Source organism: Myripristis murdjan, chromosome 21 (genome assembly GCF_902150065.1).
Source record: "Myripristis murdjan chromosome 21, fMyrMur1.1, whole genome shotgun sequence".
Lineage (NCBI taxonomy): Eukaryota > Metazoa > Chordata > Actinopteri > Holocentriformes > Holocentridae > Myripristis > Myripristis murdjan.
In genome coordinates, this window is record NC_044000.1 from 5,572,099 (window position 1) to 5,589,856 (window position 17,758).

Sequence of the window (17,758 nt, forward strand, 5' to 3'; positions counted from 1 at the left end):
AACTCAAGGGGATTTATATGTATGTATTTAATTCAAAATTAGTGGTAGCTGAGAAAGTCATAGTGGACTGTACCCTGTGCGATGGCAGCCAGTTTGTTTTTCTCCTCCGGGCTGAGCTGCAGCATGGTGTGGATGACGGGCAGCAGCGCCTGCCTCTCGCTGCCTGAGCGCAGGAAGATGAACTGCAGCAGGACGTTCTTCAGGTACTCCAGGTTGGCCACGCTCTTCTCCCTCTCCTGGTTACGCTCAAGACGACGCACCTCGCTCTTCAACAGCTAGGGAGCAACACATGCCAAGACTGGTCATTCACTAAACCATCAGCTGTGGCAAAGTCCCACCACTTAACATCACTAGCCACCAAAACTCCATATCAGATGAAATGCAAAGAGAGCTGGCTGGTAATAATGCAGCGATCCTTAAGCAAAACAGTAAATACTGAATGTGACCATTTTTTCTCCTCTTCTTTTGTTACTTTTTAGATGTATAACAATTTGTATACCATTAATGTAGACATGAAACATTTGGATAAAATAACTTGATTCCAAAATGTTATTTAAAATATAGAAAGGCGTGACTATCCTCGCTAATTGTGCTGTATATACACAATTTGTCTCCATAAATGTTTACTTTGGAATAATGGGGAATTACATACAAAATTAACAGGACAGATTTTGAAAAAGGGGTTAAAATAGTATCTTGTTTGTGAATGAACATTTTTCAGTTATATTTATTTGCCTTTGAGTGATGAATATCACTGTATATGCGTATTTTTGAATATAGATGGAGAGACAGATCTTTTCCCACATCGGTTACAGACGACAAACAAATGAACGAAAAACAACTTTGCGTATTCCCCCAACGACGTGACTGAGCTACTAATTTTGGTCCGTGGCACTTCCTGTAACCCAACAGCGTCAGTTACACGTAACAAATATGGCGGCGCCCTTCGCTCGTTATGTCTTGTTCTTTCGGGCAGCAGCGTGTTAGAAAAGCGATATGCGGTGACACTCCCTAATATGTGGATGATGTAAATATTTTCTTCGTTCCTTTTCGTCAGGTCTGGAGAGCGCGTACAGGTGTGACAGCGAGCAGGATGGGATACCAGCGTTTGCTCTGCACGGCACTCGAGTGCTACTCCAGACAGGTCCGGTCTCACCTGCTCAGGATCCCCAAAAATATCGACAGCGTGTGGAGAGGAACCCAGCAGAACGCCTCGCTGCTGACACACAGCGCACTGAGCAGCTGTTTACAAAATGCAAGTAATGGAGTAAGACGGCCTGCTGGTGTTTTCAGCCGGATACTCCGCTGTACGGGACTGTTGAGCCCTCCTCGCCGACAGCTGGCTCCCCGCCGCGGCCTGTGCTCGTCGGCGCAGCCGCTCAAAGACGTGACTCTGTTCCAGCACGACCGGAGCCGCTTCTTCCGGCTGCTGTCGGTCTTCTGCGGCGGCCAGTTCCTCTTCTGGACATACCTGGCTCATTTCGCCTACACCGGCCTCCGAGACACCGGGAGAGCTACCCAGCAAGGGCAAGGCAAAGTGTCCACCACGACGGGGCTGGCGGGGATGTGGAGCTTCGAGATGAACCTGGGCTCCAGCGGCTGGAGGTACGGCTTCACGCTGGGCTGCCTGGCGGTGGGAGGAGGCATACTCGGGCTGGGGGCTCTGTTCTGCCGGCGCTCCGTCAGCCGGGTGGTGCTACACAAAGGCGGCAGGATGGTGACGGTGTGCACCCAGTCGCCCCTGGGACCGGACAGAGGCCGGAAAATTACCGTCCCCCTGTCCCAGGTAGCCTGCCACGCCCACAGACAGGAGTCCCCCTCCTTCATCCCCCTTCGGGTCAAAGGTCACAGGTTCTACTTTCTCTTAGACAAAGAAGGGACACTGAATAATGTTAAACTCTTTGACATCACTGTAGGCGCTTACCGGCCACTTTAAGTTGCAGTTATCTGACCACTGGAAGGATCTGCGGCCAAAACCATCACTCTTGTGCTTCACTTCCCAAACTCAAAGCTATGGCAAAGTTCCTGTTATTTACCACAAACACTGCCAAACCTGCTTATACAGACACACTTGAATCCTCGGAACAAAGTGGAGCAAAGACCGAGATCTTGATCGGTCTAATTTGGTGAATGTGATGAATTATTAGATGTAGGCCACAAACAAAACTATAAGGGAAACTGGCCCTGAATGCTCCCTGATGGGATTTTTGTGGCTTACAAATAAAATTTCTGTTGATTTTTTTGCTTGATCTTGCCTGTGCATTATGATTACAAACTACAGGATTTGTGACTCAGTGCCACACCTTGACATACTTGTTTCCAAAATTAAAAAAAAAAAAAAAAGTTCAGAAAGGATATTTTCCTTTATATTAAACCTATAGAGAAACAATTAAGAATAAATGTTTGTGTGTACCTTGGAACTGCATTACACTTGCAATTTACATTTTTAATAAATTGCAATGAAAGGAAGCTGATTCATGTCTTGCTCTGTTTTGTTTGTGTGTGTGTGTGTGTGTGTGTGTGTGTGTGTGTGTGTGTGTGTGTGTGTGTGTGTGTGTGTGTGTGCACGTACAGTGATTTGCTCCATGAGAACTGCGTTGGTGGCCTCTGTTTCATGCAGGAGGCTGTTCATGTGCTCCATACTGCGAGTAGCTGTGCTCAGTTTCTGGCTCAGCTCCTCTTTGGTGGGCTCCACCGTCCACACAAACGGCTCTGGGGACAAAAATAAAGCACTCAAAGCTGGCAGTGTCATGCAGACAATGTGTTGACCTATATGGCGAAAACCTTTAACTTGAATCTGTAGTAGTGGAATCAGCAAATGAAGTTGAGCTGTTATCCTTATGTTAGTAACATAACGTGTAATGGAAAAAAGCCTCCTGATAGGTGAAAATGCTGAAATGATATTTGTGAAGTTCACGGACTTTGCATTTAGGATCCATATTATCTGTATCTATTAGCCTGATATGTTCTGTACTGAATACTGTTCTGTTTTGAATACTGTTTTTGGGAGTCGGGTGTTAGCAAAAATACGAGCACTGAACCACACACCTTGTTTGGGGTCGGGAGAGGTGAGAAGCTGCTCCAGAGAGGGCATGGGAGTGTGTGCCGGGGAGGGGCTCTCTGTCTCTGTGGTCTCCATTCCCTCACCCTCCTCCCTGGCCATGGACTGGAGGTCGCTGAGTGCCAGTAAGCTCAGCCCGCCCTGGCCGTGGTCTGCGTTTCTGCGCTGGGCCTCTGACACAAGGGGCTTCCGGCTGGACTGGACCACAGCGGAGCCTGCAGGGATAAAGGGGTAGGGCCAAAGCAAAGTTTACATCATTTAGGAATACATGATGAATACATGTGTAGGTAAGAAATAAATAACCCTTGAGGTGAATTTTGATTTATAAGCTATTTAGAAGCATACATAAACTTTGCTTACCATATGATAATCACTAAACCATAAGAAAATTACGTTGAGTTGCTGTCCCAAGTTCAACCCTTTCAGATTTCAACAGTGTTCACTGTATGGAGGGTCTAGCTATAATGGTGAACATGTACATATAAAACACTTTCACCATGCCTCATAATATCTTATGAATACCACTTCAAATGAAATGTTACAAAAAATACAATAGAATCCAAATGATCAAAAAAATGTGAAGTCAAGTCACTGTTGTGAAAACATTCAAAACCCAGAATTAGGTTGTTGCAGAATTAGGTTAACGATGCAGAATTTTCTGTGGCATGGGTGCCTCGGGGTACACATTGTTTTTAACTTTCAAGTTGCCAAAGCTAAATAAATTGAGGCTTTCTAACAATAGTCGCCTCTGGGGTGTTTTATTCCCTGTTTTTCTCAAGAACCCCTCTGGTTTCTACATTTGCCGATATGTTTCTGTACCCTATTAAAAAAAGTAAATTCCTGTTGTGTTTTGAAGTCAGTAGTGAGTTAGTGTCCTACTTCTCCATGACATGAGAGGGCACTAGATACACTCTTATTTACTAACCAGCTCAGCATGGATGGATGGTGACAGCAATTACGATCAGAAGAAAAGGAGGGAGGGATGAGAGAGTGGGCAGATGAAAACAAAAGACGGTGATTGATGACCTTGAGTTAAACAAAAAGCCAAGACACCAAACTGCTCCCCACACTGCAAAAAAATATCCACTGTAACAAGCCCTTTAGTCCTGAATTAATGTTAAAGTCTTGTTTTTCCTCAAAGTAAAAATATGCCAGTGAGATGAGCCACCCACTTGTCTCTAAGACCAATCAACTTGTTTACAGAATTTTTTTTACCCTTTTAATCAAGTGACATTTTCTTGATTCTAGTGGGCTGATTTCCCTTATTATGCCTGGTTTCAACAGAATTGTATGTGTCACCATAGAGCACATTAAATATCAACTTTCAAAATAAAAGCAACAGTGCACCTTCCCACCTCCCAGCATGCTGCTGGAGGGGATGACCAAGGGATGAAGTCCAAATATCGGCCCTATGTATCGACCTAAGCGTGAGCATGTGTGCATGTGTTAGCTGCTAATGATGAGTCTCTCCAGATGCCACACTGAGCTGTTTGCCATGCAGAGAGGCGGGAATAGAGCTCAAGAGTCTCGCCAGCACCTGGTCAAGCTGAAATGACAGAGATACACACACACACACACATACACACCGACATTTTGCCTTTTCTAGTCATTACTGTCTGTGTGTGTGTGTGTGTGTGTGTGTGTGTTCAGTGTGGCTCCAGAGGGCAGCTGTGTGGGAGGTGATGAATGAGCTTCCAGTGCTCCTCTACTGATAAACACCCCTCCCTCCTGTGCTCTCCCTCCATCACCCATCATTCCTTCATTCCTCTAAACTAAGATGGAAAACTTCAACACTTAACACTTGAGCAGCTGTTACTTCTTGGAGCATTCTGCAATTTAGCAACAGGAGAATTGAAAGCTCAGTTGTCTCGTAGTTGGACACAGGCTTATAAAACTCAACCATAACAGCACTGTGTTGTGCAAACTGTGCCACTTGGTCATTTTTAGTTTCTCATGAATTCACTGTGGTTCTCATAACAATGACAGAGCCACAGTACTGCTGCTGGATGTATCAGCAACAGAACAGGTGACTGCCAATGAAAATATATTGAATGCAATATATTGTGATTTAATACCTTTTTTCAACCTCAAATTATGTCACCTAAGGAAAACTTTGTCAGCATCTGTTTTATCTATTAAGACAGTTTTCATTCTGTTCATTTCACTTCAATCACTTTTATCGCAGATACTGAGATTGTCAAGCAGACACATTGACCAACTCTGTCATAAAAACCTGTCATAAATATTGCATTGATTCTTGGCAATACAATATCAATACTTGGCATTCATGTATTGTACAATATTTCAACACAAAATATCACGATACCATGCTGTACCAATTTTTTCCCCACTCCTCCTGGTTAAAATTCTTAAACACAACCCCTTAGGGTCTGTGAAATACTATCATATTTATCACTTCTGTCACAAATTTTATCTCTGACAAAAACTTACAGCTCCGGCCGCTTGTATGTTTCACTTGGTCATACTGCAGTTTGGACAATATTTTGATGAACTGTTCAGCCCCTCTATGTAACTGAGCCAATCAAATGTTGTCATCTCATCAAATTGTTGGCCAGTGTGGTTGCTTAACTTTATTGATTTAGTTGCTATGAACAGAATTTGGCAGCATTTGCCACCTTGAAAAAGGTCATTTCAAACCCTGCTTATAGGACATGCAGGTGACGGGGGATGGTGATGCCATAGAAACCCAAACTCCGTAATCACCATTTATGAATAAGATAACATTGCAGTGATTGCCTCAGACCTCAACCTGTAGGGTCATATTAACCCTGTTGCTGACTTTGTGTAGAAGCCCTACAGAACCCTGTTAGTTTCTCTGTTTCTCTCTCTTACTGCTCTGTTTCTGCAGCGCAAAGAGCTGCTCCTCCAGGCAGGCCACCTGGCCCTGCAGGGTCTCCACGGTCGCTCGGTGCTCATCCTGCAGCCTCCTCAGTTGCTCCCTGAAGCTCTGGCGCTGGGCCTCAGCCTGGGAATGCAGATCGGCCTGGGCTTGGGCCTGTTCCGACCGAAGAGCCACATTCTCCGACTGCGCCGACAGCAGCCTGGACGAAATATTGAAGCAAGTGGTGAGGGGAGGATTTTGCAGGGGCAGTGATTTAGAGAACGTATTATAAGTAGAGAGTAGAATGTAACAAGAAAGTGAGACAGACAATGAAAAGAATGTGGCTGATCTAGTCAGGTGTCACCAGCTTAATGTCTCACCATTGGAAAGATATATCCAAGTTTGTAAAGATCTTTTGATGCCATAACATGTATATGTATTGTTTGATTAAATTCAGTACCTAGTCGCCATGCAGCTCCTAGTGGGTGAATACCAGGAAATAATAACAATTAGGGACAGTTAAGTAACCCTTTGCCCAGGCCTTCTCCTCTGTACATAGTAGAAAGCCTGGATGAGGCGCACTAATTATTTAGCTTTTTCACAGCAGCCACACTGACAGGTTAGCAGGGTAAACCCGGGCGTTAATAATGATATTAATTAAGGTTCTACAGGTCTAACAGAGCCAGGACCTTGGTATTCTTCAAGCTGTCTCCCTGAAACGCCTCTGCTACACCTAAATAAACCAGAACCTTAATTAGTGTCATTAGTAACACCTGTGTTTATCTATTTCATGTCAAAAGGACTGCTGTGAAAAAGATCTACTGTGGAATAAAGGGAGCTACTAAGACCCACCCACCATCCTCTCATTAGTCTCTCCAGTGTCCATCTTAATTTGATCAGGAAAATGCAACTACTCTCTTCAATATCATGTCTGAATATTGCCTCCAAGGGCAACATATTTTGCTGACAACTAATTTTTTTTTTTGCCTTCACTTGTTCCTGAGGAAATGTATTGTGTAGACTGTAGGACAGGATGAGGGTAGAAAAGGAAACCCCCAAATTCTCTCTATCTGGTAAAACCAGAAGGACATAGGGGAGCTTCATCAACACTACTGTTTAAAAATGATGAAGATGCAGTTTTCAGACACTTGACATTTTTCAATGTTTTTCTTTCCTTTGGACTTGTTTAGAGGGTATTTTCCTCAGCTATTTACACCAATGTCTCTTTTGATTGTTGGAAACAAAAGACAGTGCATCAATTCTGAGCGTCATAACACATACCTTGACCTGCTCCTGCAACATATTGCCTAATACCACCAAGACTAACAATAATAACTAAACCATGAGTGAGTATACATGCACAAACATAGAACTGTGTTTGATTTCTTACTGAGGTGTCTTAGTCGCTATTGGAAACCATTAGTAGGTGCATGCTCTAGCATGAAGATACAGGTAACAAGTTGAAAACATCATTTTACATTTATTGTGACTAAAAGAGACAACAACACTCAAATTCAGGAAAATTAGCAAATGCTTTCAGTGTCTGCAGTACAATAGCTGCTAAACTGGACTGCATCAAACACAGGTTTGTGCTGGGCACAGTGCAAGACACGGAGCTGCTATGTTGGTAAAACCCAGACAGGAAAGGGTGGATAAACGTCAGCCAAGCCGGCTCACCTCTCTCGCAGCTCGGCCTCCTTGCTGACGGTTTCCTGGAGGATTTTGTTGTGTCGCTCCAGCAGAGTGTCGTGTTCAGTCTGGAGCTGCTGCAGCTCTGCTGTGCTGCTCTGGAGGCTCTGCTGGCTCTCGACCAGCCTGGACCTCAGCTGCTCTACCTGAGAGGACAGCTGCTCCCTGCCACACACACAACACCACACATCACATTCACATCACACATTGTGTGATACAGCTGTTCCTCTGTGTTCTTTTAGCAGTGGGGCACCACCACAGCAAGGATATTACCACGTAGTCTGACTATTAACTAAAACACAAGTGTAATTAAATCCAGATGTTTTAGAAATAATGTACGTACTGATTATTATAGCATGATTAAAAGCATTTTTAATAATAGAACCTCAACATGAAACATAACTTAGACCCAAACAGCAACAGATATGGGACAAAACTAGAGTTACTGCACAAAACACCACAGCTGCAAACAAATTACACAGACATTTTTTTGTTTAGAAGGACACAGACATTTTGATTAATTTCTGTGGTAGTTGCAGTTTTGTGGTGTTTAGCAGCTATCGTGCCATTAATGTCTACCCTGCTTGTGAGCTTGTCCACTTTTCTAAAGAAATTCTCTCACCGCTTTCAGTAGTTTATTTTATCAATGTATTTGCATTTCAGTCACCATTTTTGGCCTCTTTGGAGCAATGTTAATGGTTTCATGTTGCTTTAAAAATGTACAAAAGACAAATGTCTACAAGCTGATGCATACAGCTGTGTACTCTATTCAAGTTATGTGTTTGTGTAGCTGCCTTAATGAACGTGATTTAGTTACCTCACAGTTCAACTGTCCATACCTTTCCAGTTTGCCGGGGTCTCCCTCGTTCTGTGCGCTGCTTTTGTTCTTCTGCTGTTTGAGCACATTGTGGACTCGCACCTTGTAACTTTCAAACTCTGCTGTGGTTGCCTCAAGCTCGGCCTGGAAACAGCACATACACACTCAGCAGGACTATCAATATGGCACGCACACTTTCTGCCCTCTCAACATGAGTCGCTGGGAAAACATGGCACATGAAAAAGCATTACTTTTTTGGGAGGAGATGAAAAACTATGTGCAGCATCTGAAGCACCTTACTCTGTTCAAAGTGGCTCCCTACCACACACAACATGTTCACCACTGAGCCTCAAAGGATGTTATTCTTAAGAATGCTAAGGGGGAAGTCCAGCTCAGTGGCAGGAGGCTAACAGTTAGCATTTAGAGCATGCAGCCAGTATCCAGCTCTCAGTAACAATGACATTTTTTTTTAAACATATTTAATAAATATAATTTTTAAATAAAGATTAAAATATAAATACTCCAGTTTCCTCAGGGTAGCATTAGGTTCAGTTCAGTTCATTCAACCTGAAAGACAAACTTCCCTAACTCAACATGGTGAGTACCATTCATTCTTCGAAGAGCACTCGAGCTCCAGGGCTACCCTCAAATTGATAGTGCTAGTATGTTCTGGAGGCAGGGACTGCACTGAAAACGTGAAAAACTGTGAAAAACTGTGAAAAACAGTAAATGTAGCCTTGGATCCCCTGTGCTAGAATGACCTTTGACCCTCCCATTCAGGTCAGAACAACAAAGTTACTCCCCATCTTCCACTGTAGGCTGGAAGCCTGTGTATAACAATAAATCCAATGTAATCCCCTCCTCACTGAATCGTATCTCCTCTGCTCTATTTTCCTCTAATTGCTCTCTGTTTGTCTGCTGTTGCACTCATTGTGCGTCACTCTGGATAAGACCATCAGGTAAACGCCTCAGGTGAATAAAAATGCAATGTAAATTTGAACTGGAAAACGCTGAAGTAAGTCTAATTTGTAAAGCTTGTGTTAGTGCACGTGTGTGCCCATGCATATATTATTAAAACTGCCCGTGTTAGGCCGCTAATAAGGTAGAAGACCCAGCAGCACTTCCTTTACTGTGGTACCGCTTTCATTACACTTCTCATCCAACGCGTTTCCCAGGGGGCTGATAGTCTTCACAGGCCTTCACAACCCTCTTAGTGAAGTTTGGTTTGCAGCGGCACTCTCACATTCCTAATGTAAAATCTATAGCAATATCACTAACTGTAATGCTGAGACATTTTTAGCAAGAGGATAAGAGAGGACAGAGAGGAGAGAAAGAGCAGGAAAACCAGCAAAGGTGATGAGAAGAGAGAGATGATTACGAGTGGTGATGGAGGAGAGGAGAGACTAAAGAAAAGAGCAGAAGCTGAGGGAGCAACAAAAGAGCACTAGGCAAAAAAGTGCAGCTCTCCTGTAAAGTTAAGTGTGTGCATGTGTATGTCCACATCATTGTATATATGTGTAGGCCTCTCCATGTGTGGCGTTTTATATTGGAAAAGAGAATGAAAGGTGTGAATAAAAACTGCACGAGACCGATAAAAGTGCACTTGCTAAACAGAGTAGTCAATAGTCAATGGGGCCAAATGCTATAAAATGATTGCTACATTTGATTCAAATATTTACCAAGAACTGGACCCTCACTGTCATGATTCAGCCCAGTATTCATAATGAAAACGTAATTATAGGCTGACATGAAATCCATGGTTGTAAAATTGTGTCAAAAGATTTCCACCAGCATTGAGGCTATGTGGTGTTGACTAGCTGCATAACCAGACACTTTTTCCTTAATGGATGTAGATTTCACTCATTTTAACCAGTGACTAATAATTTTCACCAATCTACAGTAAAAAAAAAAAAAAAGCTAATTTAGAGAGCTGATTTTCTGGAAAGGCCCTTTGACCTCTGTTCAGCCAGTTTTAGTGCTCTTTGTCGCCCCCTGCAGACGACTTCACATATTCTTGGAGTTGGAATATCTCCTTATACACAGTATCTCTTGCGTGTACCTTGGCAGTATCACATTCCTGCTGCAGGCTGCTGATGCGTTGCTGCAATGAGCTGTTGTTTCTCTGCTGTTGCTCCAACACACACCTCAGCTGCTCCTGCAGGCGGTGGCGCTCGGCCGTCAGCTCACAGATCTCAATCTGAACACACCCACACACACACAATGTTGAAGATTTCTTGTGTAGAGACAATATTTTAATTACATACAAATATGTGAAATGCATTACCAGGAACTGGACTATTAGTCATGAGAAAACTGGAAAAAACCCAAATAAAACAAAACAAAAAAAATAATATTAAAAACAGCAGGGACCAAACCAATTGTATGACATGGTGGTTGTTTTACCTTGCAACTCTCTAGCTGCTGCTGGTTAGCCTCCAGTTCACCTTTCAGAGAGGCCTCTGTCATCATATGGGAGGCCTCCTGTACACACACACACACACACACAAACACACACAAAATGTAAATGCACACCAGTATACACAAAACACGGCCATACATACAAATGATTAATTATACTATTCCCAACATCTTCAAGGTCTCCTTTGCCATCATGCCCACACACGCCTGCATGATGCGATTTACATTCATTAGGCGGCAATGTTAGGAATGGAACATCCCATGGGACAAACACAAATGCGCGCACACACACAAACACTCGCACGCACGCACTCGCAAACATATACACACCTGTTTCTTGGCATCGGCCAAGTCTTTCTTGGTCTTCACCAGCAGCTGTTTCATCTTGGAGGCTTTCTCCTCCCCCTGGTCCAGCTGGGACTTCAGAGCCTCTGGAGACACACACACACACACACACACAAATGTTTAGCATCTGACTAGACAAACCTAGTTCAACAATATCAGTGCATGAATGTGTGTGTGAGAATGGGTGAATGTGAGGCATGTAAAGAGCTTAGAGAAGTTAGCAAATAAAAAACACACAATGTAAATGCTGTTGATTTCTGAGTTACCACAACAATAGAGGAATCTGGGATGTTGTGTTCAACTATTGGCTGGTTGGAAATCTGCCCAATAAGGTAACGCTGATATACTGGTATGTCAACAGGTAGGGTGGATTGTCATCCCTTAATTAGTTGTGCTCTTACGAATGTTGTTATGATCGCATTATTATTATTTCTTTTCTTCTACACAGCTAAAGCCACCAAACAAACAATTTAGGTCCCTAACTGTGCATTGCACATTGAAAAGTCTCACAGCACATTGGGCTGGATTAGGCTACACCTGCATAGCTAACAATTTTTGTGTAGTTTTGCCCAATATAGGCATTGTGCTGGAATGAGCTCATCGTATGCGCTAAGTTCAATCATCACCAAATTTGCTGTGCATAATCTCTGGCATTTCATAACAAAAAGTTGTCATAGGAGTTTTGATATTCATAACCATTTTGACGCAGTGCATGTTTCATGTTTACACAAAATGCATACTCTCAGGGAAACAGCCATAACCCATCAACTGTTCGTAAACTCAATATGAAATTCAAACCACATATTCTCAAGTGTGTCCTGAGCATATGTGACAAAGCTGTGGATGGCACTAATGTTTATGTCTCCAAAACTTTTCCCACATTTTCTAGGGTCATGTCTAATTCATGACATAAAATTTGGACATGATTAGCAACAAGGGCTGTAGTTTTTAAGCATAAACACTCATTTTCAATTAAACTGCAGCCCACATGTCAAAAAAAAACATTGCAATTACACAGCCAGACATATCTACCGAATCTTAGTTTGTACTAACCATAACAAAAGCAATCTATGGATATGCATATAATTATACAGAGCAACATGCAGTGAATGGCTGTTCCCGTCCGTACCAATTTCCTGGTTGAGTGCGTCCTCCCTCTGGGTGTGTGTGCGGATCTGGCCCTTCAGCTCTTCCACACACGCTTCTTTCTCGGACACCTTAGCGTTGAGCTCTTTGACGAGCCGTTCGTAGTCGGCCATCTCCATGTCCAGGAGGGAGCTCTGCTGCGCCTCCTGCAGACAGAGCCAGCATCACACATCATGGCTGAGACCAGAGCGGGAACCTTTCGTCATCCCGGAACACTCATGATGTTTATAAGCTTGACAAGTTGTTTGGAAATGTATGCCAACTGTAAGAGGAGAATACTGGCGTTGTCCTGAGTAATGCCCATTTGCTACGGACTTCATCTTGTTTACATTTCCCCGTTATTTTGCAAAGCTTACCATTAATGATAAGATTTATTTTTAATTTCTTGTTGAAATCTATCTAACTATCTACCTATATGTCTATATCTATATCTATCTATATCTATATCTATATCTACAGATATAGAGATAGATATAGATAGATAGATAGATAGATAGATATTCACACAGTTAGGTCCATAAGTATTTGGACAGTGACACAATATCACAGCACCACAGTGGATTTAGAGTAATCAAGATGCAATTGATGTGCAGACTTTCAGCCTTTTTCCCATTTTTTAAAATATTTGCTGAATTTGCTCAGATTTCAGACTCAGACTTTGTTCTTAAACTAAAAACATTATGGTGTCAAACCTAGATGACATGAATTCATGTTCCTGTAAACAAAGACGCTTTCACAAAAAAAAAAAAAAAAATAAAAAAAATACATGAACGTGACACTGTGCCTCATCATTGCTGGTGTGTGTTTGACCTGATCTGTAGAGATGCCACTGCAGTGGATCAGCAGAAGTCTGTCTAACACCGTGGACATTCGCCAGCGTCACAGTTCCTGGCTTCTATCTGGGTCTCTGCTAATGGAAAAGCGTCAGCAGCTCCGGTGCTGTGGGCAAGAATGGCTCTCTTGCTCTCTGAGTGGTGCTGCTGTAGCTGGAGGCCAGCCATCACCAGTCCAGCTTGCATGACTGGATGGGTCCTAAGAGACTCATGTGTCTGAGTGGCCAGTCTGTGTGTGTGTGTGTGTGTGTGTGTGTGTGTGTGTGTGTGTGTGTACCTTGCGTAGCTGCTCTAGCTCCTGGGCGGTCTGCTGAGACTGCTGTTGCTGCTTGTGGAGCTGAGCTGTCAGTTCCTCCACCTCCTTCAACGCAGATGACAACTCCTGGAAAACACACACACACACACACACACACACACACACACACAAAAAGGATGATGAAATTGTTGACATATAAAGGCCAATTCCTCTTATTCAAAATCAGATATGGTTGAGTCAGTTTAGCTTACCTGCAATATGATAGATACAGGGATGTTTGTTGGATTTTGCATTACTGTGCAATAGAACAACAACTGGTTTAGGTCTATAGGAAGATTTAAAGTCGCCTTCCAATCATTTATTAAGGCACTACAAAATAATCTCTAAAGAAGTTTTTTTTCATGAAAAAACATCTCTTAGTGCCTTAAAATGATTTAAACGTAACTCTAAATGTGCCTTGTCTTCATTAAAAATGCACACATCTATGAATATGTGAATAGTCCCCGCCCACACCCCCTGCCTGCTCGCACACCAGCTTGTAACCAGAGCTCTGTTCACAGAACGTGGAAGTCTCATTCCGTGACACTGACACAAAATTGTGCCATATTTCATAATCTAATCATGAAAAAAATGTTTTCAAGAAATCTGTTAGTTACACTAATACTGTTCATATAAAGCAGCTGTTTCCAGTTGGTCTTTTTTTTTTTTTTTTCTCCTTAAACAAAACATGACCGGCAGCTCGGCAGTCCAGCACCAGCACCATGGCTGGCAGAGCTGCTGATAATGATATGCAAAGCAGCGCCCCCTCGGCTGATGGGATAGGCTGGTGGATTTGTGATGTACCAAATCTAGCTAGCCCGGGGTACATCTGACTCTCAGGTTTTAAGGGAGTGCGCACACACCTCCACCTTCTGCAGAGGAGTGTGAAAGCACCTCTCTAGTGACAAACTGCACAGATATAGTCCAGATCAAACATGTCAGGGGACATAAACATAAGAAAAACACATTTGGAGTGGAGGGGGATTTTAAATCTGTATTGTCTCTAATATGACATTTTGATCAGAATCACCACAAGCAAAGATTTCTGGGCAAAACACTGAGTTTTACTGTTCAGAATTTCATGGCATGAACACAATATTGACTATTGGCTTCAAATTAAAAACATGAATATACAGTATACTTCAGAAATATCCTCTTAACTTCAAACAGCTTGAAAGGTTAAAAGTGTTTTTTCTCTATTGGCTGGCATACTCCAATGTACAATACATACTGCAAATAGAGAACGAGAAGGTTGGGGCAAAAGTGAGCATCTCAGCTACATGTGAAATGACTGTAGAAATGAGTACGTTTGAGGTGGATAAGCTGCAATCAGAACTGAGACAACCAAACACCGTTCCCATGTGCCTCTCTCTACCTTGGTCTTCTGTTCCCTCAGAGCTCTCTCTGTCAGCAGATCTCTGTCCAGGCTGGCTGAGTGCCTCTGCAGCTCCTGGCTTTGGGCCTCCAGCTGCCTCACTGTGCTCCGCAGGGTGTCCATGCCGGCCCGCAGGTCCTCCTTCTCACTGCTCAGCATATCATTCTATAAGCGGCACAGACACAGGGGAGTAATGTCACATCAAAAGCCTCGCATCACCAAATCTGCTCAGGAATGAAGCATTTACCCGCACAGGATGTGAGATAATGACACCTTGTGCCAAAAACCAGGGTTAGTATCCACATAGAAGCCCACTTTGATATGCTTTAGAGTCCTCAGAAGTCATGTCGTCACTTGTGTCCAATTTGGTAGAATTTTTGAGACTTCCGTATCAAAAAATAGATTGGTATAGCTTTAAAAAACAAATTGCTTACAGTTAAATGGTAAACCACCCATGATGACTTGTCACACACGACCAAAGTTATACTGATCTTCCCTCTTACTGATACTTTTATAATGTCAACTTTGAACAGAGATAACAGATTGGCCAAAGAATCGGACATGTTAGTGAGCGAACCAGGTATTTTCATGGCTCAGCAGCAAGCTTGAATTATTGTGTAAACGTGTCAGACAAAGCAGACACATTTGATAAAGAACATGGTGTTGGTTATGACAGACTTAATGATATATAATGAGCAGGAATACTACTGGTACTTCAGCTGTGCATAAACTAATTAGCGAAAAACAGATGGGAGTACAATGTTGCAGTAGCAACCGATCAAATGCTAGCTTCATTAGCTTCTAGGCCTAATTAAATGTGAGACTGAAGTGCCTGAGAAATGAGGTGCTCACAGAATAAAATTCAGCTATAGACAGTTCAACTACAGTCTCTTGTACTACACTGTACCTTAATTTGTCTTCCCGCATGTTCACCAAAGATCTATATCGGCAATAGACGACCTAGAAGAATATATATTTCCACCTCCAGGGGGCGCCATAGTGTAGTGCTAGAATTGGGCTGAACAGTCAAATGAACACCTTTTCAATGGGACATTTCCAGCAAAAAACAGCTCTCTGCATTATAATAATTTTCTTACTGTGCATTGGTGAAAATGACCAGACAGTAATTAAGGAGATATACATTTCCATGTGCTTTGACAAATAAAATCTGAAACAATTTAAGAAAAAATATTTTCTACTCTAGTTATGCAACCAGTCAACCCCACACTGCCTCGAGCTAGTGGCAATCTTCTGAAACTGACATGATTTTACAATCATCAAGTCAACTTATAATTCTATTTTCATTATTAATATTTGGGCCCTGTAACAATAACACTAATGGTTCAGTTACTTGTAAATCCTTGGTATTAAATGTAATAATCATGTCATAGCGTTTGGCCCCAAGACCGCCATATGCTCTTCTCTGTTTAGAAAGTGCTCCACACTGCCCCACGATGGCAAAAGACTGTACTGCACTCTTCCTTCTGTCTCAGAGCAGTCAATGGCCATGGCTCAGCTTTAAAAGTCTGTTCTATAATTTCTTAACTCTCTATTGGTCACAACAACAACAACAACAACAACAACAACAACAACAACAACAAAAGTAAGACAAAATAATAACAAAAACGCCCTGCTTTGAACACAATGCAATTAGAGCTTATTAAATGGGTTATGAAAGATGGAGAATTCTGTTGGCACTTTAGTTAAATGTAAAACACTGTGGGAGTTTGTTGTCACTTTCTCTTTGCACTCTGAAAACTTATTTGAGTAGAAAGATAGCATGGCTCTCTATGGGCTGAGATCATTCTGCAGTCTGGATATTAAACTAAAAACAAGGCTGTATTTTGTTTTTGTTCTTGAAACACTGACATTTTCGAGATATGAGGTTTTCACCTGAGAGCAACAATATGCTTGAAAATGCACATATGTAGGTAAACGCACCGAAACCGAGCGAACGTGACGCACTTGAAACTCATTCGTGCAAATCTGACAGCAGCAGGCTCCGTGGGTTTTCTCTGCAAGGAACAGTGAACCGACAACAACAGCAGCCACCTCCCGTCATCTGTCAGCCAAACACTGAAACTATGATCGGTAAACAGAGACGTCCAAACGTCCACTGAGATCCCTGACTAGCTTCCCGTCTTGCCTTCTCCCCTGCGACCTGTGAGCATACAGAAAAATAAACCTCTGTCTCGGCAAATGGTGTTACACTAGCACGCGGCAGATGGAGGCTATACTCCGCTCCATTTAACCGCCTGTTGTTCTCTCACTGGAAAGAGGAGTCAGTTATGAGGCAGGGGAGAGGAGTATAAATAAACAGTATTTTTCCCAAGTTCATCCAGTCACATCTGATGGGTTATTTGTGGGCACTGGGCTGTCAAGCTGAGCCGGGTAAAGCGTCGGGGCCTAAACGCCTACCTCTAAATCAGAAGGAAACTGAGTTATGTGAGAAGTATTAGGAAGATGTACTGCTGCAAAAAGTGGCACACTTGCACTGTTTAGATTTACTGTTGGGGGGAAAGTACTTTGTGTGTTAGTGGTGTTGGTGTGTGTATGAGTTACCTGTGTGACAGCGGTGCTGAGTCGTTTGGTCAGCTCAGCAATTTGTCTCTCTGCTGCTTCCACCTTCTCTCTCTCCTTATCCAGTTGCTCTGTCTGCCTGTCGTAATCTATCTGTAGATTCTACACACACATATACGCACATTCATATTTTAAAGCAGTTCAGTGCAAGAAAACATAATCGATCACAAAGATTTTGACAGCATTTCCATTTTAGTTTGGAAGAAAACTCTCATTAGATACAACAGAGTGATTTCTTCCCTAATGGAGACACAGTCATAAAGCACACAGCAGTCTGGGGGCTGTTTACGGAGACCACTGGGCGTAGCATCGGCCCTATGCAGATACACAAAGTGTATTTCAAAGTGAGTCAGGTTA

General features: G+C 42.7%; 2 protein-coding genes across 2 annotated transcripts in view; one reads left to right on the forward strand and one right to left on the reverse strand.

The window, feature by feature from the left end:
- Positions 1–17,758, reverse strand: part of gcc2 (GRIP and coiled-coil domain containing 2) — a 29,383-nt gene that overhangs the window by 1,609 nt on the left and 10,016 nt on the right. Inside the window, exons 11-23 of the mRNA XM_030080112.1 lie at positions 17,384–17,503; positions 14,822–14,986; positions 13,429–13,533; positions 12,302–12,464; positions 11,158–11,258; positions 10,813–10,890; positions 10,469–10,606; positions 8,432–8,553; positions 7,581–7,757; positions 5,915–6,123; positions 3,049–3,276; positions 2,573–2,712; positions 74–275 (exon numbers count right to left, since the gene is read on the reverse strand). Coding sequence (XP_029935972.1) covers positions 74–275; positions 2,573–2,712; positions 3,049–3,276; positions 5,915–6,123; positions 7,581–7,757; positions 8,432–8,553; positions 10,469–10,606; positions 10,813–10,890; positions 11,158–11,258; positions 12,302–12,464; positions 13,429–13,533; positions 14,822–14,986; positions 17,384–17,503 — 1,948 coding nt within the window. The remainder of the gene's footprint in view (positions 1–73; positions 276–2,572; positions 2,713–3,048; positions 3,277–5,914; positions 6,124–7,580; positions 7,758–8,431; positions 8,554–10,468; positions 10,607–10,812; positions 10,891–11,157; positions 11,259–12,301; positions 12,465–13,428; positions 13,534–14,821; positions 14,987–17,383; positions 17,504–17,758) is intronic.
- On the forward strand, positions 902–2,419 carry tmem223 (transmembrane protein 223). Its single transcript, XM_030080125.1, has one exon. The coding sequence runs from the start codon at positions 1,094–1,096 to the stop codon at positions 1,934–1,936; it is 843 nt and encodes a 280-aa protein (XP_029935985.1). The 5' UTR covers positions 902–1,093; the 3' UTR covers positions 1,937–2,419.